The sequence below is a fragment of the Phaseolus vulgaris genome, chromosome 5 (genome assembly GCF_000499845.2).
Source record: "Phaseolus vulgaris cultivar G19833 chromosome 5, P. vulgaris v2.0, whole genome shotgun sequence".
Taxonomy (NCBI): Eukaryota; Viridiplantae; Streptophyta; class Magnoliopsida; order Fabales; family Fabaceae; genus Phaseolus; species Phaseolus vulgaris.
Window position 1 is genome coordinate 21,566,470 of NC_023755.2, and position 24,867 is coordinate 21,591,336.

The 24,867-nt window shown below is 36.8% G+C and overlaps 4 protein-coding genes across 7 annotated transcripts; 2 read left to right on the plus strand and 2 right to left on the minus strand.

Moving 5' to 3' along the window:
• Window positions 1-1,564: 1,564 nt before the first annotated feature.
• Window positions 1,565-2,587, minus strand: LOC137834124 (uncharacterized). The gene is made up of 3 exons (XM_068642187.1): window positions 2,523-2,587; window positions 2,132-2,313; window positions 1,565-1,995 (listed from the first exon to the last, which is right to left on the minus strand). The coding sequence occupies exons 1-3, from the start codon at window positions 2,585-2,587 to the stop codon at window positions 1,565-1,567; spliced, it is 678 nt and encodes a 225-aa protein (XP_068498288.1).
• A 1,421-nt stretch (window positions 2,588-4,008) lies between these two features.
• Window positions 4,009-4,968, minus strand: LOC137834125 (uncharacterized). Its single transcript, XM_068642188.1, has one exon. It carries the CDS (start codon window positions 4,966-4,968, stop codon window positions 4,009-4,011), a length of 960 nt encoding a protein of 319 aa, XP_068498289.1.
• A 5,617-nt stretch (window positions 4,969-10,585) lies between these two features.
• On the plus strand, window positions 10,586-19,070 carry LOC137835288 (plant intracellular Ras-group-related LRR protein 6). Of its 2 annotated transcripts, none has more exons than XM_068643733.1 (21): window positions 10,586-10,981; window positions 11,082-11,154; window positions 11,233-11,369; window positions 11,467-11,553; window positions 11,684-11,759; window positions 13,002-13,076; window positions 13,196-13,265; window positions 13,399-13,476; window positions 13,570-13,630; window positions 13,762-13,840; window positions 13,961-14,051; window positions 14,360-14,420; window positions 14,497-14,564; window positions 14,655-14,725; window positions 15,368-15,505; window positions 15,975-16,079; window positions 16,672-16,796; window positions 16,911-17,007; window positions 17,464-17,538; window positions 18,021-18,076; window positions 18,756-19,070. In XM_068643733.1, exons 1-21 carry the CDS (start codon window positions 10,917-10,919, stop codon window positions 18,826-18,828), a joined length of 1,761 nt encoding a protein of 586 aa, XP_068499834.1. In that variant the 5' UTR covers window positions 10,586-10,916; the 3' UTR covers window positions 18,829-19,070. The 2 variants fall into 2 exon arrangements, 1 of the variants encoding a protein (XP_068499834.1); XR_011085063.1 differs by having other exon boundaries at window positions 10,643-10,981; window positions 16,672-16,812.
• Window positions 19,071-21,364: 2,294 nt separating this feature from the next.
• On the plus strand, window positions 21,365-24,546 carry LOC137835289 (uncharacterized). Of its 3 annotated transcripts, none has more exons than XM_068643735.1 (5): window positions 21,365-21,631; window positions 22,504-22,668; window positions 23,153-23,203; window positions 23,551-23,602; window positions 24,246-24,546. In XM_068643735.1, the coding sequence occupies exons 2-5, from the start codon at window positions 22,540-22,542 to the stop codon at window positions 24,422-24,424; spliced, it is 411 nt and encodes a 136-aa protein (XP_068499836.1). In that variant the 5' UTR covers window positions 21,365-21,631; window positions 22,504-22,539; the 3' UTR covers window positions 24,425-24,546. The 3 variants fall into 3 exon arrangements, with proteins under 3 accessions (XP_068499836.1, XP_068499837.1, XP_068499835.1); XM_068643734.1 differs by having other exon boundaries at window positions 21,443-21,631; window positions 22,548-22,668; XM_068643736.1 differs by lacking the exon at window positions 23,153-23,203 and having other exon boundaries at window positions 21,433-21,631.
• Window positions 24,547-24,867: the final 321 nt, after the last annotated feature.

Consider the following 24,867-nt stretch of genomic DNA (forward strand, 5'->3'; position numbering starts at 1 on the left):
CCTTTGATCTTACACGAAAAGGGAAAAATAAGGCAAGAATATCTTAAACTTTTTCTTTTCTTTATTTGGGTGACCTCGTTAAAAAACCCCCTGGGAGGGAAAAAGAGTGTCCCCTTTACAAAATTTCAACTGAAATAAAACTTTAAGTTCGCCGCATTCCAATTACGTGGGATGGGGCCTCCTTCTAGAGTCTCTAACTTATATGAACCATTCCCTTTGCCTTTAATTACTCTGAACGGTCCAGTCCACTTGGGAGACAACTTGTTTTCTAACTCGTAAGGGTGAGCCTTCCTCATGACCAGGTCACCAACCTGGAATTGTCGCAGCTTCACCTTAAAGCTGTACTGGCGCTCCACTCTTCTTTTCACAGCCTCGGCCTTGATTTTCGCCTCTTCTCTGGCTTCGTCTATCAGATCCAGGTTCACCTTCCTTTCTTCGTTGGACTCTTCTGCCACGAATCCTAGGAAACGAGGCGAGCTCTCGTGGATCTCCACTGGGATCATGGCATCCGACCCATACACTAGGCTGAACGACGTCTCCATGGTGGAAGATTGAGGCGTGGTGTGGTAAGCCCATACGATCCTTGGTACTTCTTCTGCCCTCGCCCCTTTAGCCTTCTCTAATCTGCGTTTCAAACCCCTTAGCAAAACTCTGTTTGCTGACTCGACCTGCCCATTTGTCTGGGGGTGTTCGACTGATGCAAACACCTGCTTGATTCCTACTTCTGTACATAGCTTCCCCAACTATTGGCTCGCGAACTGGGTGCCATTATTTGAAATGAGACGCCTCAGCACCCCAAAACGACACACAATGTTCTTCCAAACAAAGTGTTGTACCTTTTGCGCAGTGATCTGTGCCACTGGTTCGGCCTCTATCCACTTGGTGAAGTACACGATGGAAATGATCAAGTACTTCATCTGCCTTATCGCCAGTGGGAACGGGCCTAGGATATCAATTCCCCAAGTATGGAAAGGCCATGCGTTGTATATAGATCTCTGTTCTTCTGGCGGCGCCTTGTGCCAATCAGCGTGCATCTGACACTGCTTGCAACGCTGGGCGTATCGCACGCAGTCTTCTCTTACCGTTAGCCAAAAAAACCCTGCACGTATCACCTTGGATGCCAAGGACCTTCCTCCCACGTGGTTCCTACAAATACCCTCGTGGAGTTCAGCCATTATCCTGGTGCATTCGTCGCCACTTACGCACGTCAAGATAGGGTGCATAAATCCATGCCTGAATAATATCCCATCCACTAAGGTGTACCTTACGGCGTTCCTCTTGACCTTTTTGCCTTCTTCTGGTTCCGCTGGGAGGATCCCATCTGCGAGGTATCGCCTGTAAGGGGTCATCCATGTGTCGCCTTCCTCCAAAGCACATACCTGTACACCCTTTTCTTCTTTTGGCGAGGTCGCGTAAGTACTGATGCAGGGTGCCCTCGCCGTATCTTGACTCAAAGAGCGATGGTTCCTCGACTTTCCTCTTTTGTACTAGCATGAAGAACATCCACCCTGTTGTCTGCAACAAACTTTCACGGCGTTTTGAGGGTCTCTTGGATCACAGTCCTCTACCTTTCCCCCTTGCCTGAGCTGGCCAGCTTGGCAAGCAAGTCAGCTCTGGCATTTTGCTCTCTAGGGACATGCACTAGCTCAAACGCGGTGAAGGCTCTCTTCAACACCTCAACGTATCTCAAGTATGCGGCCATCTGTGGATCCTTTGCCTGATACTCCCCCGTTACTTGCCCTGTGACCAATTGTGAGTCGCTCTTTGCCAGGAGGCTCTGAGCACCCATTTCTTTAGCCAATAGCATCTCAGCAATCAACGCCTCGTACTTCGCCTGGTTGTTGCTCGCTTTGAAGGCGAAGCATAAAGCTTGCTCGATCAACACTCCATTAGGCCCCTCCAAGATTATTCCAGCGCCACTCCCTTGCTGGTTGGAAGATCCATCCACTGAGAGCATCCACTGTAACCCTAATTCCGTTTCGTGCAGGTCTCCTCCTGGTGAGAGTTCTGTCACTAAGTCAGCATAGACTTGCCCTTTGATGGACCCCCTGGGTTCATACTGGATATCAAACTCCGACAGCTCTACCGCCCAGCGAACCATCCTTCCTGCTACATCTGGCTTTTGAAGTACTTTCTGGATGGGGAGGTTTGTCATCACCACCACTGTGAAGTTGTGGAAATAGTGGCGGAGCCTTCGGGTTGAGAACACCACGGCTAGTGTCGCCTTCTCTAGCGACTGGTACCTCAATTTTGGGCCTTGCAAGGCCTTGCTTACGAAGTAAATGGGCTTCTGCACTTGGTCTTGCTCCTGGACTAGCACAGAACTAATAGCCCACTCTGTTACCGCAAAGTATAATCGGAGGGGGGCGCCTACTTGTGGCTTGCAAAGCACCGGTGGCGTCGCCAAATACTCCTTCAACTTGAGGAACGTTGCTTCACACTCATCCGTCCATGCAAAACGGCTATTCCTCTTGAGGCATTGGAAATAAGGGTGGCCTTTCTCCCCTCCAGCGGACACAAACCTGGACAAAGCTGTCATCCTCCCAGTCAATTGCTGGACTTCTTTAACTGAGGTTGGGCTCCTCATGGCTATAATAGTTGCACACTTATCAGGGTTCGCCTCTATTCCCCTTTCAGTGAGCATAAATCCCAAGAACTTCCCTGCTTCTACACCAAAAACGCACTTTTCTGGGTTTAATTTGAGGCGATACTTTGATATGGTAGCAAACAGCTCTTCCAGATCAGCTGTGTGCAGCCCTCTCTCGTGTGAAGTCACCACCATGTCATCTACGTAGGCCTGCACGTTCCTTCCCAGCATGGGTGCAAGGACCTTGTCCATTAGCCTCTGGTAGGTGGCGCCTGCATTTTTCAACCCAAACGGCATCACCTTGTAACAGTAGCTGCTTGTCTCCGTCATGAACGTCGTTTTGCTCTCATCCCTTGGATGCATCTTGATCTGATTGTAACCTGAGAATGCATCCAAGAAACTCAGCATCTTGCAGCCCGAGGCGCTATCCACTAATGCGTCGATGTTGGGCAGTGGGTACGAATCTTTAGGGCACGCCTTGTTCAGATCTGTGAAGTCAACGCACATCCTCCATTTCCCATTCGCCTTCATCACTAGAACCACGTTGGCCTATTCAGGGTATTATATCTCTCTGATGTGCCCAGCGCTTAGCAGCTTCTGCGTCTCTTCTTTCACGACGAGGCATCGCTCTTCATTGAACTTCCTCCTTCTTTGACGCACGGGGCGAACCTTGACGTCCATGGTAAGGTGGTGGCACAAAAAATTTGGGTTGATGCCTGGCATATCCGCTGCAGTCCACGCGAATGCATCTAGGTGTCGCGAGATCACCGCAGCTATCTCTTCTCGTTCTTCTTGGCTCAAGAAGCGTCCTAATTTGAACACCTTACCCCCTATCTGTCTTTCCACCACGTTGTCTTCTGGTGGGGTTGCTCACTCTGCACGTTCACTGCGCGAGACTTATTAATGGGATCCTCTTCTATAGGCGTTGCCCTGTCGGATGCACCGGGCATCGCCTCCTCTAACTCTTCTTCCATGGGCGAAGCTTCTCCGTATACTTCTTCCATTGGCAAGGCGTCACCGTATCTTCCTTCTGTGTGTGCATCTTCTATAGGCGTCGCCCCCACAGGTATGCCCTCGACAGGCGTGGACTCTGCAGGCGCTGCCTCTTCCAATGGTTCTAATTCCATTGGCGAATTTGAAACGGGTGGTCGTTCAATCACCACGACCACGCCTCTCTTTGTCTTTAGGTTATTTTCGTAGCACTTTCGGACCTCTTCTTGATCTGACTTGATCACGATTACCTTACCACTAAGGTCTGGTAGCTTCATCTTCATGTGGCGCGTGGAGGACACTGCCCTTAATCTGTTCAAGGCAGGTCTGCCTAACAAAATGTTGTAAGCTGAGTTGGCGTTAACCATCAAGTACCGGATGCTCTCGGTGCGCGACGCCGCTCCATCAGTGAACGTCGTCCTCAGCTCCAACTAGCCACGTACCTCTACTGGGTTATCTGCAAACCCATACAAGCATCCAGTATAGGGTCTCAAAAGGTCGGGGAACAACTGTAGCTTATTGAAGGTCGACCAAAACATGACGTCTGCAGAACTGCCTTGGTCGACGAGGACCCTATGTACCTTTCTTCCCGCTGTGACTATTGAAATAACCACTTGGTCATTGTCGTGTGGGACGACATCCCGTAGGTCAGCCCTTGTGAAAACGAGGTCTGACTCCCACGGGTCGTTTGGAAATTCCTCAGCAACTGAACTTACTGACCTCACATATTTCTTACATTGAGAGGCAGTGGGTCCTCCTCCGGAAAAGCCGCCAGAAATGGTATGTACTTCTTCGTGGGTCGGCATTTTGTGCGCTTGACCTTCCTCTGGTGTCGCCGTGGCCATGGTCACAGTGGACCCAGCGAGATAATCTTTCAAGAAACCATTCTTCACAAGCTCATCCAACTGATAGCCCAGAGCCAAACAGTTGTTAATATGGTGTCCGAATGCTTCGTGAAATTCGCACCATGATTCCTTGTGAGGTCCCAGTATCTTGTCAGACTTCACTGGTGGCCTCAACCTGTCAGCTATGTTGGGCACAACGATTAGGTCTTTAAGTTCCACCACAAAGTTGTGCCTTAGAAGTCTATTTCCCTCTCTCCTTCCTTCTGCTCGAACCCTAGGCTGGGTCCTCCTTGTCTCGTAGGTGCACTTCCTGTCTTGGTTCTTTCTTTCTGTGGTGGCTTCGTGGACCCTAGCGGGTTGCGTGCGTATCTGTGCTATTGGGCGTGTAGGTGCAGTTGTCGTGCACTTCTCGTATGTCTCGCCCTCAGAGGCGATGTGTTCTACCGCCCGACGCCTTACTTCAGCAAAAGTTTTGGGGCGGCTACGATTGAGTGACTTGCTGAAAGACCCAGGACACATCCATTTCCTGAATGCATACACGATCATGGGTTCGTCTGTGGTACCCACCTTCACCACCTGCGCCCCGAAGCGGCTTATGTACTCTTTCAAGGTCTCACCTTGATACTACTTCACGTCGAATAGGTCGTACGAAACTGGGGCCGGGGCCCTGTTGGCTAAATACTGCTCTCTGAATAGCCACGAAAGCTGTGCGAAAGAAATGATGTGACCCTCTGGGAGGCTGATGAACCAATCTATGGCCATCCCAGTCAAAGTGCTCATAAAGAGCTTGCATCTTACGGCATCAAAACCGCCTACCAGCATCATCTGTGTGTGGAACGCAGTGAGGTGCGTCTCAGGATCCTCCATCCCTGTGAAGGTTACTTTGGGCCCCGTGAATGTGTTGGGGATTGCTGTCTCTAGGATCACCTGTGAGGATGGTGTTGAGAATTCTCTGGGTGGGGTCGCAGTCTCAGGCTCGTCCACGTCGCGCCATCCACGACGTAGCTTCTCGTTGGCGTGGTGGAGCTCATTGTTTCTCGCCTGAGATGCTGTGAGATCCGCCTGCATGCGTTCTTGCTCCGCTTTCGATGCTGCCATTGCTTCTTGCAGCCCTTGCATCATGCCCATGAGTTGTTGCATGGTCATCTCTTCACTCCTAGCGCGTGCGGGTCTCATGTTCGTGATTTCCGGAAGCCTTCTTGACTATCGTGCGAATTGAGAACCGGAACTGGGTTGGAAACTGCAACTGGAACTGAAAAACGGTGTAGTGAGACTGATGTTTTATATCGGCCCCACGGTGGGCGCCAAATGTTCCCGCCGGTTGACCGGGATCGTCTTTGCGCGTGGCTTGTCCTCGCGAGCTAGGGCACCTTCGTTCTGTTCCGTCTGCGAGTACCTAAAAAAGAAGTGGACAAAGGGGCGCCCTCGCGGCCGTTTGCACTCCGACGATCAAGTCAGCTAGCGAGAAACATCAAAGGTGACACACCCCCGTATCGAACACCATGAAAGGATGCTCTGAAGGTGGTCGAAAATGCTGAGTAACTAATACTGGGTTGCCCTAATTGTCTTGTGCACACAGTGTGTGCGCAGCGAAACAACTAGGGTTTTTGTGACTCTGTGTGAATTAGGTCAAAACTCGGATTCCCCTTCAAATGTCCCAAGGCCCCTTTTTATACACCTTCTGCATTTAAAGCGCGTTAAAGCGCATTGAAAGCGTATAAAAGTGTGCCTTGAAACATTCGATACGTAAACTAAATTAACGCGTACCTTGGCAAACTTTCACTAAAACATTGATGAACACGTGCTTATTGCCACGTGTTCTTCTGACTTGATCGTTATTCTATGTAGAGGGCCTCACAGCGCCGTAATCCTAATTTAGGGTTATTCCTTTGTGTGAGTCCTCTTTCTTCGAAGTGCATCTGGCGCAGGGGGTGACTTTCTGGGCGCCAATTCATGCGCCCTAGCTTCTAGTCACTCACCTTGGGAATGTATCTACCTTCCTCTCGCACCACGTACCTGGTTCACCCCTGGGCATGACCCTGTCATGGGTCGTATCTATCCCGGGGGTCTCCCTGAGGTGGCGTGGGTACTTCACGAGTCAGGTTACTCCCTACTGGTACTAGAACTATGGCCTTGAAGCCACTTTTCTCTTCTCTCTGTTACTGCTCTGGGCCATGCCTTAACCTGGCGACGCCTTATTTCTACACTTGCTTTCACTTTCTATTTATGATGTTCATAAGAAAACATATTTGGATACTACTTATCTTCACTTAGTATACAAAAATGTGAGATTCAATTATTGAAAATGTGAGAAAGGCCACATACCAACATGAAAGAAAGACAAATTGAACATTCATCATTTTATTAGTTAGTAAACTTGGTCTTAATTAATCATTGGACTAAGAGTAGTACATCTTTTCATTATTTTGTTCATTCTTTAAATCGAAGGTAATATATTATATTATTAAATTAGTTTATGATTGTATTTTGTTAATATTGTATTAATTTATGTTTATATATTTTTAATGTTGTAAATATTATAGTTATGAATGTCTAAGAAGTGGAACTTACTCATGAAATGAAGAAATATTTTAAAAGGTAATTTGATTATATGGATGTAAGGAGATAAGTAAATATAAAATTTGCAAAACTTTTCATATACAAAAGAACGTTTTACCAATATTGTTTAAGAGATAAAGGTAAAATAGATTCAAAATTATGGTAGATTGTTTATGGAGATTATGCACCAATACTTTAAAATATACTAAAGTTACTTGGACAATTGCATTCTTCTTCATACTCTGAAAGAAATTTGAGCACACATTCTGATGGATTTGTGTCTTCTTCTTTGCATTTTTGAGGTGAATTAGCGGAAGCTCCATGGATTGTTGGCGAAACAAGGCTCTCCTAAGAGTTGTGATAGCTTTGGAGGTGCATGAGAAGTATGAAGAGTAGGAGTGGTTCGGCCAACTCCCTTTGTAGGTGAAGGTTTGAAGATTAAAAGCCTATTCCTAAGATAGTTTAGGCAAGGAGTGAGAATGACACAATTTTGACAGCATTTCACTATTCAATTAATCTTGCATAAATTACTTAGATCACAACTCTTTCTAAGTCAAATTTTATGCAAAGGAAAACAATGCAAAGCAATTAATCAAAGCTAAACAAGTAATTACCGTAAACAATTAAGCAAAGCTATACAAGTAATTAACGTAAAGCAAACTAGCTAAGCACAATTAAAGATTGCTAATCTACAAAGCTTTAAACTAGACGTTTCCTAGGTGAGGCTTCTAGACACTTTGAGCCTTTGAAGACACACTCACCGTCTACACATGATTAATTCACTAATTAAACAAAGGTTAAGTGTAATTACAACTCAAAGAAATACAAAGAAATTGAATTGCACAAATTAAATTTCAGCTTTCTATACTATGCACTCCTTTGGCTTGTAGTTGCTCTTCTTTGTTGTGTCCTTCAAAGTTTATGTGTTTGGTATTTGTGTTTGTGTTACCTGTTGCTCCTTGCCTTAACCTCTTATGAATAGACAATTAAATTCTCCAAAACAGTACCTACTAAGTAGAGCTAGACTTACCACAAAGTCAATTCCACTTAACAAGCACCAATTGAATTTATCCACCAACAATTTAGAGGTCAAGAAAAGAAAGTAAGAAACAAATTAAATTTTAAAACAGTACCACAGCAAATGGATTTCAATTATGTGACACAACTTAGAAAGAGTTTAGAGTGATAATGGACAAGCAAGTAAAAATAGGCACTCAATAAAGGATGGCACACAAAAGGAACCTAAAGAAAGGCACTAGAATTGATTTGAAAAACCAAAACAGCACTACTGGAAAAGTTTCGGTCCAGAAAGCGTGACTTAAAATATTTATGCTAAGCTGGCTATTTTGAATTTGCTTCTGAAAATTTAACCACAAACAATTCAATGTCTTAGCAAGCTTTTGGCGCTGGAATCACACCAAAAACATGCACCAAATAATTGTGATAAATTTTTCAAAATCACTATCCAACTACCGTATATTTTGGCGCCAGGATGCACTCTTTTTTTGTTTTATTTATAATTTTTTTTTCTCTATTTTGTCTTTTCATCTGATTCTTTTTTTCTTGATTTTCTAACACATCAACCTGTATAGATCCAGATTTTCATAATTTTTCTTCAACGTATTTAAAGAAACCAAAATCAAATCAAATCAAGAAACCAAAATTATCAACAAATTCAGCACAACAAGGATGTGATGACATATTAGGAGAAACATGACTTAGACAAAACATATTAAGATTCAGAAATTAAAATGACTCAAGACAAATCATATGAACCGAACAGAATTTCAAACAAGACTCAAACAACCTAAAATCAAAACAGCAACACAATTTCATATAGATTCCTACACAAAATATGAAAATAAGAAGCTCAAGAACAATTTAAACATTTTGCACCGATTGAATTGCTTAAAACAGCAACTAAATCAAATTAAAAAGCAAAAAATAGCAAGACAACATGAACAAGTGATGAACAACACACAAATAAGAAGAACACAAACACAAAAATGAGAGAAGACACTTAGCTCTTGTAGAACCTATGCTCATGATACCAAATGATGGATTTGTGTCTTCTTCTTTGCATTTTTGAGGTGAACTAGCGGAAGCTCCATGGATATTTGGCGAAACAAGGCTCTCCTAAGAGTTGTGATAGCCTTGGAGGTGCATGAGAAGTATGAAGAGTAGGAGTGGTTCAACCAACTCCCTTTGTAGGTGAAGGTTTGAAGATTAAAAGCCTATTCCTAAGAGAGTTTAGGCAAGGAGTGAGAATGGCACAATTTTGGCAGCATTTCACTATTCAATTAATCTTGCAAATACATGAGTCAAGCCCTCTTATTTATAGTGTTTAGAGGGCTGGAAATTAAAAAGAAAGTGGAGGGAAATTCAAATGAGAAGCATTTGAATTTGGAGCCAATTCCTAGTCACAATGAAAGTGTGACTTGGTTTCATTTTTTTGGCACCTCCTAAATCTACACCTACACCTTCTTTTTATGTCACATGGAAGGTGTGGCTTAGCTTTATACATTTGCACCTCTTATATTTATATTTACACCTCCCTTTATGTTCTACTAAAAATACTCAAAAGTAATTACAAAAGAAACACATCCAATGATGCTTAGTTGGCCCATATCTTCTATTTGTTGGGCTTGAGTTGAAGCTTGAACTTGTATTTGGGCTTGGGCTTTTTCTATCATGGGCTTGGGCCTCTTCCATCATCTCCTCCCTCTTGAAAAGGATTTGTCCTCAAATCCAATGTTTCTTCTTCATCATCATTATGTGGATGTATGTGGCTGGATGGTTTCCATCACATTCGTTTATACATTCTTTGAAAATAAGTGAAACACTTAAGAAGGGAAGAATTTAGTATTTATTCATAACAATTTTTGTCTCCTCTCAAGAAACTCATCATCAAAATAAAATGAAGAGAAAACTAAATTGTGAAATATTACCTAAAATGACTTTTCATTTCATTAGATAATGATAAGATTCTTGATATTATTAGTTTATTTCTTGATGAATTAGATTTAGAAAGTTGTATTTTCTGAAGATGAACAAACATAATATTTTACATACATCTTGTTTTAGTTAGACTTTTTTTATTTTATAATTGTTTATCTTTATTTGTTAGATTGTGAAGTATAATTAATACATTTTAATGTATTTATAATGATATATTACACATCCTACATTTTTAAACTTAGTGGTTGTATCTGTGTTTGTGTTGGTATCATTTTTTATATATATCCGTATCTCTCTATCCATCCTCCATTTTTTCTCATAGAAAGCCTTTAACATGATTAGTATTAAACAATTTTGTGTTTGATCACAGTAAAATAATGAGATTTAGTTTAATTTTTTATAATATTTTTAGCTCTTGTAAAATGTAAAATTTTTAATTTTAACTTTTGTAAAATAGTTTTATTTATTTTTGTTCTTCCAAAAAATTAAATTACTTATTTTAGTTCATTAATATTTATTTTAAAATAAATGAATAACATTTACCTTATTAAAATAATATATATTAAGATTGTATTACAATTAATTAATTTGTCATCTAATATCATACTATAGATACAAAATCATATTTTTCTTTCACAAAAACTACAATAAAAAATGTATTAATTTTACCATATTTAAGCGTAATGAATCTATTATATACGATATCCTATTGAGATAATTGAAGTTTTAGTTTAGCCATTGCTTTAACATTATTATTGTTATGTTTGCACACCAAGCTGAATTGAAATTGCACCAAATGGAAAAAATGCAGTTCATTTGAACAGTGTCATGTTCTTGATTTCATAAACTCGCTTGTGAAGTTCTCATGCTATGAAAGAATCATTATTATAATAATTATTATTAACCTCTTTGAAATCATTTGAAATTTGGAACCTGTTCTTCTTCGTCTGCGCTGGATCTGATCTGATCACGGTGCCATGAATCGGTTGCTGAAAGCGGCGAGAGCCTCTGGTTCTCTCAACCTCTCCAATCGTTCCCTCACGTAAGCCCTAGCCAACTCTTTCTACTGCTCTGTTCATTTCTACGTTTTCCGTTATTTCAATTCATTCGCCCATTGCTATCGCTGTTGTTTCGATTTACAGAGAAATACCTGACGAGGTTTACCGGAATCTGGAGGGGCTCGGCGGCGGCGGCGACGACGACAAGTGGTGGGAGGTACTGTACATAGTTGAACCGAAGTTTTATTTCCAATAGGAAAACGGAATGAAATTTGAATTGGAATGAAATTTACAGGCTGTGGAGCTTCAGAAGCTTATTCTTGCTCACAATAGCATTGGATGGTTGAAGGAAGATCTGAAAAATTTGCCTTTTCTCGCTGTGCTGAATCTCAGCCACAACTGTCTCTCGCAGCTTCCCGCAGCTATAGGAGAGTGAGTTTTTGTAACGATTTAGTTTTGCTTGTTTAACTGTTTTCAGTTTGAAAATGTGTCGCTGGATTTTTCATTGTTGTCTGTTTATGATTTGTAGGTTGCCTCAGTTGAAGATGTTGGATGTTTCGTTCAATTCGATAATTGAAATACCGGAGGAGATTGGATCGGCTGCATCGCTTGTTAAGTATGCTGAATTCTGTGCTGTTGTTTTTTTCATAGCTTGGTTGATATGAGGAAGTTTCCTTCCCTTTGTACTTACTCTGTTTTGCATATGTGACTTGCGTGCCGCTCGGCTTTTGCATTTGCTTGTTTAGGCTTGATTGTTCAAATAATAGGCTCACGGAGCTTCCAAGCTCGCTTGGCAGATGCTTAGAATTGTTGGACTTAAAGGTAATGGCTATGTCTTGCTGAACTTGTGCAGCTTATCTTACATAAAAGTGGTTTTTTCACATTGTGCTTGTGATATTTTGAATGCTATCAAGTTTATTTATTGTTTTGACGCCTAAATGGAATTTGTTTACAGACCCCACTAGAAAGTATGGATACAACATGCAACAGTGATGTCTGACAAATTTAAAAAATTATGGAAGATGAAACATCTATTATAATTTTAAAATATAAAATTTGTGTAACATTAAAATAAATCACAAGTCTTAACATGGTGAAATGTGTAAAAAGAAAAAGAAAAATCAAAGAGAACCAATGTTTTAAAAGTGAGCATGATTCATTGTAGGAATAATAAAATGTTATAAATATGACAAATACTAATGTAATTATTGTGATATTTCTCATTTTGTATTGGAATGAAATTGTAAAATATAAAAGATAAGAAAATGGGCACAGCTACTTCTTTTGAAGTGTTCAAGCTTCTTTAGGGGTTCACTTTGTTCTATGTTAATGTTAGACATACTAACTGATAAAAATGAGATACTTTGAGAACCAGTATCCAAAGTCCAAACTGCACTACAAATAATGGAGTAATGTTTCTTTTGGGCTTATGATTAAGGAAGGAGTTTCCTTCCTGATAACAATAGTGATGTACTGCAATTTGTTGGCTAAATTATTTCTTGTTCCAAAAGGATTTGTTCAACACTTCCAAAGAATTTGTTTCTTTCCTCTTAACTGTCACATGCATGTGGCAATTTGTCTCTACCAGTGTAGTGCCTACTTTGACATAAATTACCCTTCCATTTGTGAAGTTTCTTCTCGCCTCTTCATAATGGTGGATTTCTTAAAAGAGAATTAAGCTTGAACCTATTTTTTGTGACATCACATGCATGACTTCACTAGATGGTCTTGATAATAGTCTTCACCAGATATATTATGTCCCTATGATCCCAAAGTTAAACAAATGGAGCACAATTTTAGTGAATAGATTATGTAGTTTACCTTTTCGTGATTATATATTTTGATTTCTTGGTCATTGATTTAGGTCATTTAGCATACTTAAATCTATTCATGAAGATTGTGTTTACTTTAAATTGGGGGCCGTGAAATTTCCCTAACATACTTTACCTGCCTTTACAATTGAACTGAAATCAATTACAATTTTTTTTCTATTTGTTGGTGTAAGTCTTTATTCATGTAAAATTCTTGTACGTGCTGTTTGATGAAATGAGGCTTATGATGCAGGGATCAAACAATCTTCTTACAAGCTTGCCAGAAGATTTAGCAAATTGTTCTAAATTGTCTAAGCTAGATATGGAGGTAGTAGTTAGTAGCAAAAATTTGTATATTAATTGACTGCAAACATCTCCTTAAACCTTTAAAAAAATATAGTTTTATTAATCGGTGCTCTCTATACATTACCATTTTGTCTTTGCTAGGGAAACAAGCTAACAGTGATATCAGAAAATCTCATTTCATCATGGACCATGCTTACCGAATTCAATGCATGTAAGGTCCTTTGTTCTCTAAGGTCACATGCATAATATCAATTAATTATTTTATTCCTATTTGTAAATTTTTTTATTCCTATTTTTAAATTTTTTATTTTGCAAACTTTCTTACGTTGTTACCCTTGCTACAGCAAAAAATTTGCTGACTGGGTTACCAGTGAGCATTGGAGGCCTTTCACGTCTAATTCGTCTTGACCTTCATCAAAATAGTGAGTTCTTTAAACAATGGTCAACTTTTTTTTCTTTTTGGTTTCTCCATTATACATTCTGACTTACAAATTATATGTGTCAAACCCGTGCAGGAATATTGGCAATTCCTTCATCAATCAATGGTTGTCATTCACTTACAGAGCTTTATTTGGGGTCAAATTCTAACCTATTCCGATGCAAGTCTTCATATTATTAAAAGCATACTCTGCGTTGTTTTTCTTTCTGTTTGAACCAGCTGCATTTCTCATACATTCTGTGTTTATTTTTTTTTCCTCTTAATTTAGGAATAACAATATTTCTACCGTACCAGTGGAGATAGCGGCCCTTAATCGACTTGGAACTTTAGTTCTTCACTCTAACCAGGTAGGCAATAATAGTGTGTTAAGAAACAATATTTAGGGGAAATAATTGATTGTTAAAGTTCTCTTCTCCCTCAATAGTTGATTATTAATTCAATTGCTTATTGATTTTGTGTATTCACAGCTGAAGGACTATCCAGTAGAGGCATGCAATTTGAGTCTTTTAGTTTTAGATCTTTCTAATAATTCATTGAGTGGGTTACCCCCTGAAATGGGTAAGGTCAGCAAATTTTGGTGCTATGATAAGTACAGTTTTCGTTATTTTGAAAAAAAAAAATTGTTACTGATATTTTGTACAGAAAATATGCAATGAACATAATTTTTTTTTATCTCAACTCTTTGTACTGATTTCAGTATCTAAAAGAATTGCAAAGAAACTGATAAGTAGTAAAATTGTAAAAGCAGGGCAACATTCCCTGTGATAACGAGTTCTAAATAAACAATAATTTCAGGTGCTGGACCTGGGTATGCTTGACAATTCTCGTTGCTGACACTGAATCTCTACCTTTTGCTTCTTGTTTAGGAAAGATGACTACATTGAGAAAACTTCTGCTTAGTGGAAATCCTTTGAGAACTCTTCGAAGGTACAGAAAATGCTCCTTTCAGAGGTCAACACTTCTATATATATATATATTCCTCTAATGGTTTTCTTCTCACCAGCTCATTAGTATCTGGACCTACACCAGCGTTACTGAAATTTCTACGAAGCAGACTCTCTACAGATGAAGGTATCTTACAATGTTAGATCCATTATGCATTTTACTTAAATTTGAATCCGTTACTGATGTTAGGTACAATATTGTAAAATTCTTCTGCAGATTCTGAAACTGTAACCACATCAAAAGAAGAGGTGATCGCAATGGCTACACGATTGTCTATCACTTCAAAGGTGTTGCTTCTCTTGAAAAGGAAAATATTCATTCCATAGATTTCCTTTTTATGATAAGATGCTTGTAGTCCGTGTCAGTGTATTGATATCCCAATGTGCATTTATTGCTTCAACACGGTTGGAAAGTCACTTTGTACTATTGCATAGACAAAATAATACATGTGCCAATTAGTTGCTTGAAATTACTTGTTTTTTCCAAGGAACTCATTCTGTATGTTTTCTTCTGCTTATAGAGGTTAGTAGGACACTAGATGATACTTAAATATTCTGTGCAAAATTCAACTATCAAAGTCAGGCACATGGCGTTGCGCTTGTAATAGGGGAATAAGGGACAAAATCTAGTTTTCTTTTTTATTACTTTTGATAAGAATTTCAAAATCCTTTGTCAAATAAAAAAACAAAAAAAAAGGAGTATGTTTATGTAACAATCATGATGTTAATATCAAAGTTGATTACATTACATTGTAGTTTGACAATGCATTCTTTAATGTTATTATGTCTGTCTGATATGTGTAATCACATTATAGACTAACAAAATACCCATATATTCCTTTGTTAGGTTTCTTAACTTCCATCAAATTTCTTTATCCAGACATTCATTTCCCCACTAATTATTACCCATCTATTTATAATTGTCTTCAGGAACTTTCTATGGAAGGGTTGGGATTAACTGCTGTCCCATCAGAAGTGTGGGAATCAGGGGAGGTCATAAAACTTGATCTTTCAAGAAACTCCATCCAGGAGTTGCCCGTTCAACTTTCTTCTTGTGTTTCACTCCAGGTTAAACCGTATCTTCTGGTTTTCATAATGATTGTAATTTTTTCAATCATTTTCTTGTTTTTTTTTCATATTTTTCTGTGTACCATAATTTATTGTTTACAATTTTTTCTTTGTAATTATGCCACTTTTTGTGCTTACGCTAATATTATACTACAACGAAAAATGATCCTTAGCATTCCACTAAATTGCAAGGAATTTTTTTTCACAGTTACCTTCATTTTCTTTGTATAAAGTTAAACATTTTTCATATGCTACGCCCTTTTCTTTCTGTTGAGTGATTATTTCATGAAGATTCAGGCTCAAAGCAATTTATGGATATATTAATGATAATATGTTTCAATATTTAATGTTAATTTGTTGGTTGATAGATGTTTGAGGGTTAGGGAGATTTCTTAGGTATTCTGATCATAAATGGACCTGCAGATTGAAAAGGCTGTATTAATTCATTTGTACATTGTACACTTTCCAGACATTGATTTTATCTAAGAATCAAATTATAGAGTGGCCAAGTTCAATTCTTAAATCACTTTCAAGCCTTTCATGTTTGAAGATAGACAACAATTCCCTCAGACAGGTAACAACTAATGATCCCGAGAACTTCTCTCTGTTCTTTTTCTTATAAAATGAATGGTGGTATCGACATGTATAAAAACCATTGCTGAACACAATACTTTATGAATAGTTATTATGGTTTTTCAAATTGTAAAATCCATAGTAATAATATGTTTTATCTCTTGTTGATGGTCCTTGCTTTCTGTACATTTTACTCTTCTCTTAGCATGAATAAAGAGGTCAATGATTGTTTTAATTCCTGCATAGTTATATCATTGACAAGTTCAGTCTTTATTTTCTTTCTTTTTACTAGACAACCGGTACTATTTAAGTTCTAATAACGTTAGTAACACTTCTGAAGGCAATCAATGGCCAAAAGGGTTAGTAGTTAGTATTTCTCAAAATTTCATGTGATTAGATTTTTATAATAGGCATTTAATCTGCTGCATGTTATGAAACATTTCCATATATTATTTCCTCTCAGGATCCGTCAGTGATTATAGTGATAGAAATCCTAATAGTTGTGAAATTTCTATGTTCACACGCTTTATTATCTTCCATAAATGTAAATCATATGACGCTGTGACTGACCTTATCTGTCCTTTGAACAATAGATTCCTTCAGATGGCTTTGAAGTGGTGCCTAAGCTTCAGATCCTGGATTTAAGCGGTAATGCAGCTTCATTACTAGATGGTCCTGCATTTTCTAGCTTGCCTTACCTGCAAGAGCTTCACCTAAGGTTGGTGATGGCAAGTGTAAGAAGACAACTTCACACACATACACAGATTTAACTTTCATTTTTCTTTATCTTCTTGGGAGCCTGTGTTTAACTTTAACATCACAAAACTAACAGAAGGATGAGGCTCAGTGAAGTTCCATCTGATATAGTGGGGCTGCATCAGCTACGGGTCCTTGACTTGAGTCAGAATTCCCTTCAATCAATTCCAGTGGTAACATTTTTTCTGTGGCTCGAAAACAGGGATTAAGCTTGTGTAACTGTTTGTTTATTTATATACCGTGAAAAGTTATGATAATATCCTTGAACTTTATATTGTTTAGTTAATGACAATGGCTTAGGGTCCAGCTGTTTGTAGTATGCCTATTGAATTCAAATCTTATAGATAATGTACTTTCACAGTAACAAGTTCATAAAATTGAATTTTTGTCTACCAAAGAATTTATGATTGAAGAGAAATGTCATATTTCAATCTTTCACTATGTTGAATTCCGTATACTTTCTTAATTATTAGTGATTTAGAAAGCTGAATTTATAATTTGACCTCTAAAGCTTGAGTCTTGTATATGCCCGCACACATGGAAACTTAGCTCCTACTTGACTACTACTTAACTAATTTTTTTTATTACCTTTCTTTCCTTTGCTTACATATATGAACTTGTTTTTTCAGGGGTTAAAGAATCTCACTTCTCTCGAGGAGCTTGACTTATCTGATAACAACATCTCAGTTCTTCCACCTGAGCTGGTGAGAAATATATATAGTCCCTCTCTCAAAAGGGGAGAGTGGGTGTTAATTTTGTTGACCAAACTGACAAAAGTCCCAACAGATACGTATAAGCAATTATTTAAGTAGAATCTAAACAATATAGCTTAATGAAAAAATAATTAACATAATAAAAATATGTACATAATCTATTAAAATAGAAGTTTAATATTATTAAGAAAAAAAGTTAGAAAATAGAAATGACACTTGATAGTGGATTCTAATTTAAAAGAAAGTGGTGGTTTCATTTCTTTACTGAGGCTGTATTTCTCATTCAAATGTATTGCGAATTTGCGAGAAATAGTGGGTGATATAATAAGTCTCAATGTTGGGCATGTAAAAGGATCAAACAGGAAATTTTGATTGAATTTATTTTGACTCAGTCTCCATGAGGTCACTTTATCATCTGCATCCTTGCTATAACTTTGATTCATTGCATTTATTTTAGAAATTTATTTGATCAGGGTTTGCTGGAACCAAGCCTACAGGCGTTGAGACTTGATGGGAATCCTCTCAGAAGGTAACCTCCCCCTGCCCCGACCTTCCCACATGCTTTATCAAAATGGAGAACTATTTTTTTTGGCAACAGTCTGGGTTTTGCAAGTATAATTGTTGTTTGCCTCTCTGCTATATTTACGCTTTAGGTTTAACAATCTTTCAAATGTGGAAAGATAAATTCTAAAGATCAATGCCAAGAATTACATTTTATAATCATTCCCCCATTCTTCTGCCTCTTTCATAATGAACATTGTGTCCTTGATTGAAGTGGATGGTGCTTCGACGCTTCTGTGACTCACCGATTTCACTATGTTTACAAATGTTTAGTATTAGCGAAATTACATAATTATCCCCATATACTTTAGCACTTTCTCCACAACCTATAAATTGTGAATTTTGGACTGGAGTGAAGAATATTAAATTTTGTCAACTTCCCTTAATTTAACTAGAGTTTTAGAGATATAGTAATTGAGCAAGTGTTAAACTGCAAAGGGTGTGTATTACCCCTACTTACAGTTTTACTTAACCAACTTGACTGCAAAAGTAAAATTCTATGCAGCTTAAGTTCCTAACAAAACAGAAATAAAGTATAAAGATCAGCTCGATCTCAACATATGGGAAAGCTGGGTGTGTGTCCAAAATGAACTGATAATTGATAACAATGATTGGTGAAAATTTTGATGTTTCTTCACTTGTTTCAGCATTCGAAGGACTGTCTTGTCTAAAGGAACTAAAGCTGTTCTGAACTATTTGAAGGACAAATTGCCAGAGTAGTTTTCTTTCTCTTTCCTCCCTTGAAAGTGTTATGTTTAACATGAACAACAATATTTAAAGTGTTCAATTTTTTTCCTTGTGTCACACTCTTTCCTGGAGACGTTGATACAGTAATTTGTTTTCCTTTTCTGTCTGTGTCAGTGCTTCATTTTGTTCATTTCTTGTCCAATGTTGTACCTCTGCTTTTGTGTGCTATGTCATGCAACTTATTCTTAATTTGAATGGTTAATATTACTACACAATTTGCATGGCTTGATCTTTAATTTATTTTCTGATTTTGATTTTCTACTTTTTGTAAAAAATCTATGATTTTGGCTTGATCTTTAATTCTTACTCAATTTAATTCTATTCTGATCTTATTGCTAGATCTAACATTTATTTATCACTGGGAAATAATTTATTTGAAATATAAAAAGTTAAATAAATAAATGTATGCAAAACTGAGGATTAAATTAAAATTGCAGATTTTTTTATCTGACAACTAATATTGTCTGGAAAAAATAGAACAAAATGAAAAATAAGAAATTGAAAGGAATATGAATTGTAATTTATTTTATTTTAATCAATTAGTGTTTATTCGATTTAGTGATAAAAGGATAATTGGATTAAAAAAATTGAAACAAAAATTATATTTGACCAGAGTCTACAGGTAAATGATATACAAAGTTCAAGGAGTCAACAAAATGTTGATCGGTTAAGAATAAAATTTGTAAGTTCAAGGAGTTAATAGATTTTGTTGACAAAATACTTGTTTCAAGAAATGAACAGATTATGGAATGAAAATTTTAATACTATTTAATAAAAGGGGCCTACCTTCTATAAAGTGAAGAAACAAAATTGTAAGAAGAATTGAAAGAACAATCCATGGAGGGTAAACAAAAGTATTTAGAGTTTATAATTCTTTTTTTTTATAAAAAAACATTTGAAAATAAAAATAAAAGAAATGAAGTATACATAGCAAAGGTCAATTCTTAAATAAATAACTTATAAGTTGATGTATCAATTAAATAAATAAATAAACTAATATAAGATAATATTACAATCAGAAAAAATATTATTTTATTAAATTATCTCAGTACAATCTTTAAAAAAAACTTGAATCATAAAATTGAATGGAAATAAACTAAACCTAAATAAATACTTAATACTCCTTAAGTTGCGCCTACTAAAATAACATTTAATAAAATAGCATAAAAGAAAAAAACTAACCTATAAATAATATTAAAAAAATATTTACTTTTAAAGTTTAAATTTATAATAAAAAAAAAATTTACACATTGCTGGTTGACTTGGTCGTCGGTTGACTTCGATGACTGGTCAAAGGGCGTCTTTACGACCGTTCGCACCCCGACGCTCAAATAAGTAAGTGTTTATCAAAGAATAAGAAACAACTAGTTTCAGTATTCAAAATTGCGTACCTTCACCTGGAACCTCAGGCCCCTTTTATAGAGTATTGCTAGGTTACTACTGGTAACCACCTTTTTTCCTGAGAATCCTATCTCTAGTAAGAATATATTCAATAAAAAGAATTATGTTATAGTATCCATAATCTTAATAGCATAGTTGTGTAGAATACTATATCCTTGGAATGCAACAAACCCTAAGAGAATAACCACATGGGCATCAACCAAGGCAACCACTCTTAAGATCCAAGTCGTTTTCAAGTATCTTTGCTTATAGGGTGTAGACCGCAAGTAATCACAGGTTCACGTTCCTATCTTTAAGACTATATCATGCAACAAACCCCAATTGCAACCCTCCGCACCATGCATGTGTACGTTCCATAAATCCTAACGCATTTCAGCTTGGGCTTACACATAAGGCTTTTCCTATGCAGGACCTGAATGTGCTAAATGCACCCCTAGATCCCTTGACACCTTTCGCTGTCCAACTTATACATGAGGAATTGTATCGGATGCATGAATACGGGTTACTATGCAAGTGTCTGATTCCAAGCGTGTGGCCCATCATTCTAGCCCACCATACTTACCACATATCTGGTCACGCTAAGCACACCCCTGGAGCCAAGCCATATGACATACAAGTGGATCCCATTTGCCGAACTGACCTGCTTGAAGTAAATATTGAGGCCTTATCGACGAGCTCTGAACGCTATAAGTTCTGATCCCGTACAACTAATTTATTCTTCGACATAACATTATTTTGTTATTGAAAAAAAAATGAAAAACATTGCACTTCAACCTAGAATTTAAAATTTAGAGATTAAGAGTTATTATTAAATAAATCTATTTTCAGGAACTATTCTCATCTCATTAAGTCACATTTTTGTAAACAAACCACATTTTAAATATTTTTATCTTATTTTCTTATTTATCTCATGCAATTAATTGAGATAATATTTTTAACAACTCTTTGTTATTTTTAATATCAAAACTTAATAAAGTGCACTTTATAGAAAATAAAATTATTTTTAATCATAATAATATTTAAAATGATATTATTTTTAGTGAAAATTTTCCTCAGCCATGATTATATTATCTGTAAGGTTCATTAAATTCATCTTTTATAATTTGTGTTTTTCATAAATAATTTTTAATTAGATTTCAATATTTTAAAAAGTAATTTATGAATAACTCAAATAAACTTTATCATTACTTTCTGTGTGCTTCCTGCAGCAGTGAGAAACCCGCCCAATCCCTAACCACCTCTCACCCAAATCGAAACATCTCGTTGCCGTAGTTTGGTGCCACAGCCTCTCCTTCTTTTGTGTCCCTCACCGCGCTGTGCCGCGCAACCCAACACGAAGCCTTTTCTTCTGCGTTTCACATTTGTATCACTCCAGGTGTATTCTTCGTTTCCTCTTTTATACGTTTCTCACAAGTAAACCAACCACCTTAGTTAGTTAGGTTTTGGATTTTATTTTCTCAGAATGTTAAAATGGATTAAGCTATTTTCTTTCGGGTCGAGTGTAATTTTCATAATAAGTGTGTCTTGTAGTGGACTAATTGTGATAGTCATTCACCACCTAGTGTGTCATAGGGTTGTTTCAATTTTGAATTTGAGCCTTGAATGTGTGATTGTGTTGGATATTGAGAAAGATAGAAAGAGGATTGCTTCATGGGGCGATACCAATAGTGTAAACCAAAATTATAATTGAAATGATCATCTAATAAATGAGTTAATGATGGAATTTGAAATTTGAATAAAAATTGTGAAACTATAGTTTGACAAGTCTAGCACCCTCTTTGATACAAATGGCAGCACAGTTGAAACTCTGCTGTTGTGTGGAATTTTGTTTTTGGTGTTTGTCTCCTCAACATTTGTTATATTATTTTAGGGTTCTAAATTTCAAATTTTGCTAGTTGTATTCAGAATTATTACCTGAATCCCAGTTTCCGCCATAGCTCAATTTGTTTTACAAACTTATTTATGCTCTTTGTGATTTATTTACCCTTTTTTTATAAAATATCTAACTTTACCTGTGTCTATGTTACCTGGAAATGCCCAAAATGGTAATCTTCTGAGGTGGTTGATTTAAAAAACAGAATCTCAACTCTTGTTTTTGTAATTTGAACTTACTCCAAGAATTTCGAGTTGTTTTTATAAGAAAACTTTTTTTGTGGTCTTTAAATAACCTATATTGTGGAATATTTTTTTTTTATTGTTATTTGAAAACAAAAATAATGGCATAAACTATTTGTTCCTTCATTTCAGATTTGCTATCAGAGTGTCAGTTTTTACTTGCAATCTATGTACAGGAATATGGAGGCAAATTCAGCTTCATATGAACATGAGGATCAAGATGAATATGTTCTACTTGACCTGGACAGTGTTTCTAACCTAATTAACCTTCCAGCAAATGCCAAGTATGTTCTTACCGTAAGTTCCCCAACCGGTTGCCCTTTCTTCATATTTTTCACTTTATGTGTATTAAGTTCATCAACTACGTAGATTTTCGACCTGGTGCCATTATTCGTTTTCTTTTTATGATAAACAGGATTATTTATCTTGATTCAAATGAGATGATACTGTATAACTGTTTAAGATTTCTATTTTGTGTTTTGACATTTTTGTGGTAATTAAAATACTTTCCAAACAAAAAAAATAAAATTTAATAAATTTGAATTTTCTTATCTAAACAAAACATTTAAAAAATGAAACAATTTGAATTTAAAAGCTGTCCAAATCAATACATTTCAATGTCTTTGAAATTGTGAAATTCTGTATCCAAATACATGCTTAATTTCACTGTGGATTCTCTCTTTTATTTCTCCTTTTATGTTTCACCAGCATTTTTCTGGTGATCTTTATTGCTTATCATGCCTAAGTTAAGTATGCTTATATTAAATTTTATTAATGATAGGGCCTTGATACATTAAACCCAGTATTGATAATTGATGACAAATTTAAGCTGGTAAGTTCCCTGCTTTAAAATTCCTTGCCTTTCTGCTTTTACGGTTTTGATTGTTTAGAATTTTTGGGGTTAAGTTATATGTTGCAATTTTGGTGCTTTTTGTAGTCTTGTGGGAATCTGTTGAAGTTATATAGATTAATGAAAGCTGTCCATTTGTTTGGATGTATGCTTCTTCAATGCTTACCTATAGGATTAGGCAAATAATTTGAATGATCTGATTCAGCTAGAAGTTTCAATTGGCTAAAGTTGCTTCTATCAATTTTTGTTATTTTTGTTTGTAATTTCGCTGAATGGAATGGATAATGATGATTTAAGGATTGTTATTTCTTATGGTTTTTTGTGTACAGATTGGGGAATATGAGGAGTCAATTGGCACATGTCTTGCTTTTACCGAACAAGGTGAGTTACAGATAACGTGTGCAGACTAAGTCTGAAAAAAGGTTATTATTAGTCTTGGAAACTAGAATTATGTCTCACTTGTGAGGATACTCTATCCTTGGTTGTTAAAGAGTCAATGCTTTTGTCATTATAAAAGAAGATAACTGTTTTCCAAATCTGATTCTTCCGCATTACCTCTGAAACAGATTTACAATGTTTTATTCTTGTCCTCGTTGAGATCGAAAATCATGGGTTCTTTACTACAATGTTGCTATCTACATTTTTCCCAAAATTCTCACAGCTGCTCTATTTGTCGGCATGTTTAGTAGCATCCGTTAATTGACTCTGCATCTGACATCCTATGTACTATTTTATGTACCTGTAATAGATCATGTAACTGTAGTCTATATTTGGAAGTTGGAATTGTTGCTTCGCCAGCCATGCAGCAATTATAGTCTCTGGCAAACAATAAAATGAACTTGTAGAAGATTTAGCCAATGAGGAATATCCTCTATATTCAATATATGTTTTCAGAAGAATAGCTATCCCTTAATCGATCGATGCCTTTGCAATTGTTAAGATACTCATGTTTTATGGAACTAGTTTTAATTTGATTTGCTTCCCACTTTGAACTGCTTAAAATAAGTTATTTGATAATATGCAGATACCCCTGTGGTTCATGAAGAGACGGGATCATCTGAAGTGAATCTTTTCTCTAGAACAAGACTAATTGATTCAAGTCAACCTCCAACAAAGCAAGTAAAACCTTTATGTCAGCTTCACAAGATTCTCAAGTTTAAACTATCGCCTGATTCTGAAATTCAGATTGAGGAGGTCAAGTGAATTTAAAGCTTACGAGGAGATTGATGCCAATCTGAACAATGGGCTGTGCCCTTGGATTTTCTTTTTAGATATGTACAGAAAGAACTTTTTTCAGGCTAATTCTTCCTACACCCGACTTTTTTTAACTGCATCCTATCCATTTTTAAATTTCCAGAACTGTCCTTCATTCCGGAAAAGCAATTCTGGAATTAAAAAAAATACATTCTCGAAAAGTAAGTTCAGAATAGTTTTTTTTATTCAGGAAATGAAATTCCAGAATAGTGTTTATATTATGGAAATAAAATTCCAGAATAGAATTGGAAAATCAAAATGGAAAACAAATTTCGGAATAAAAAAATACATTCTAAAAAATAAAATCCAAAAAATATTCCGGAAAAAAAGATTTTAGGAAGTATCCTAGAAATTCATTGGAAATGTATTTGAGAAAAGAGATATGAGAATGT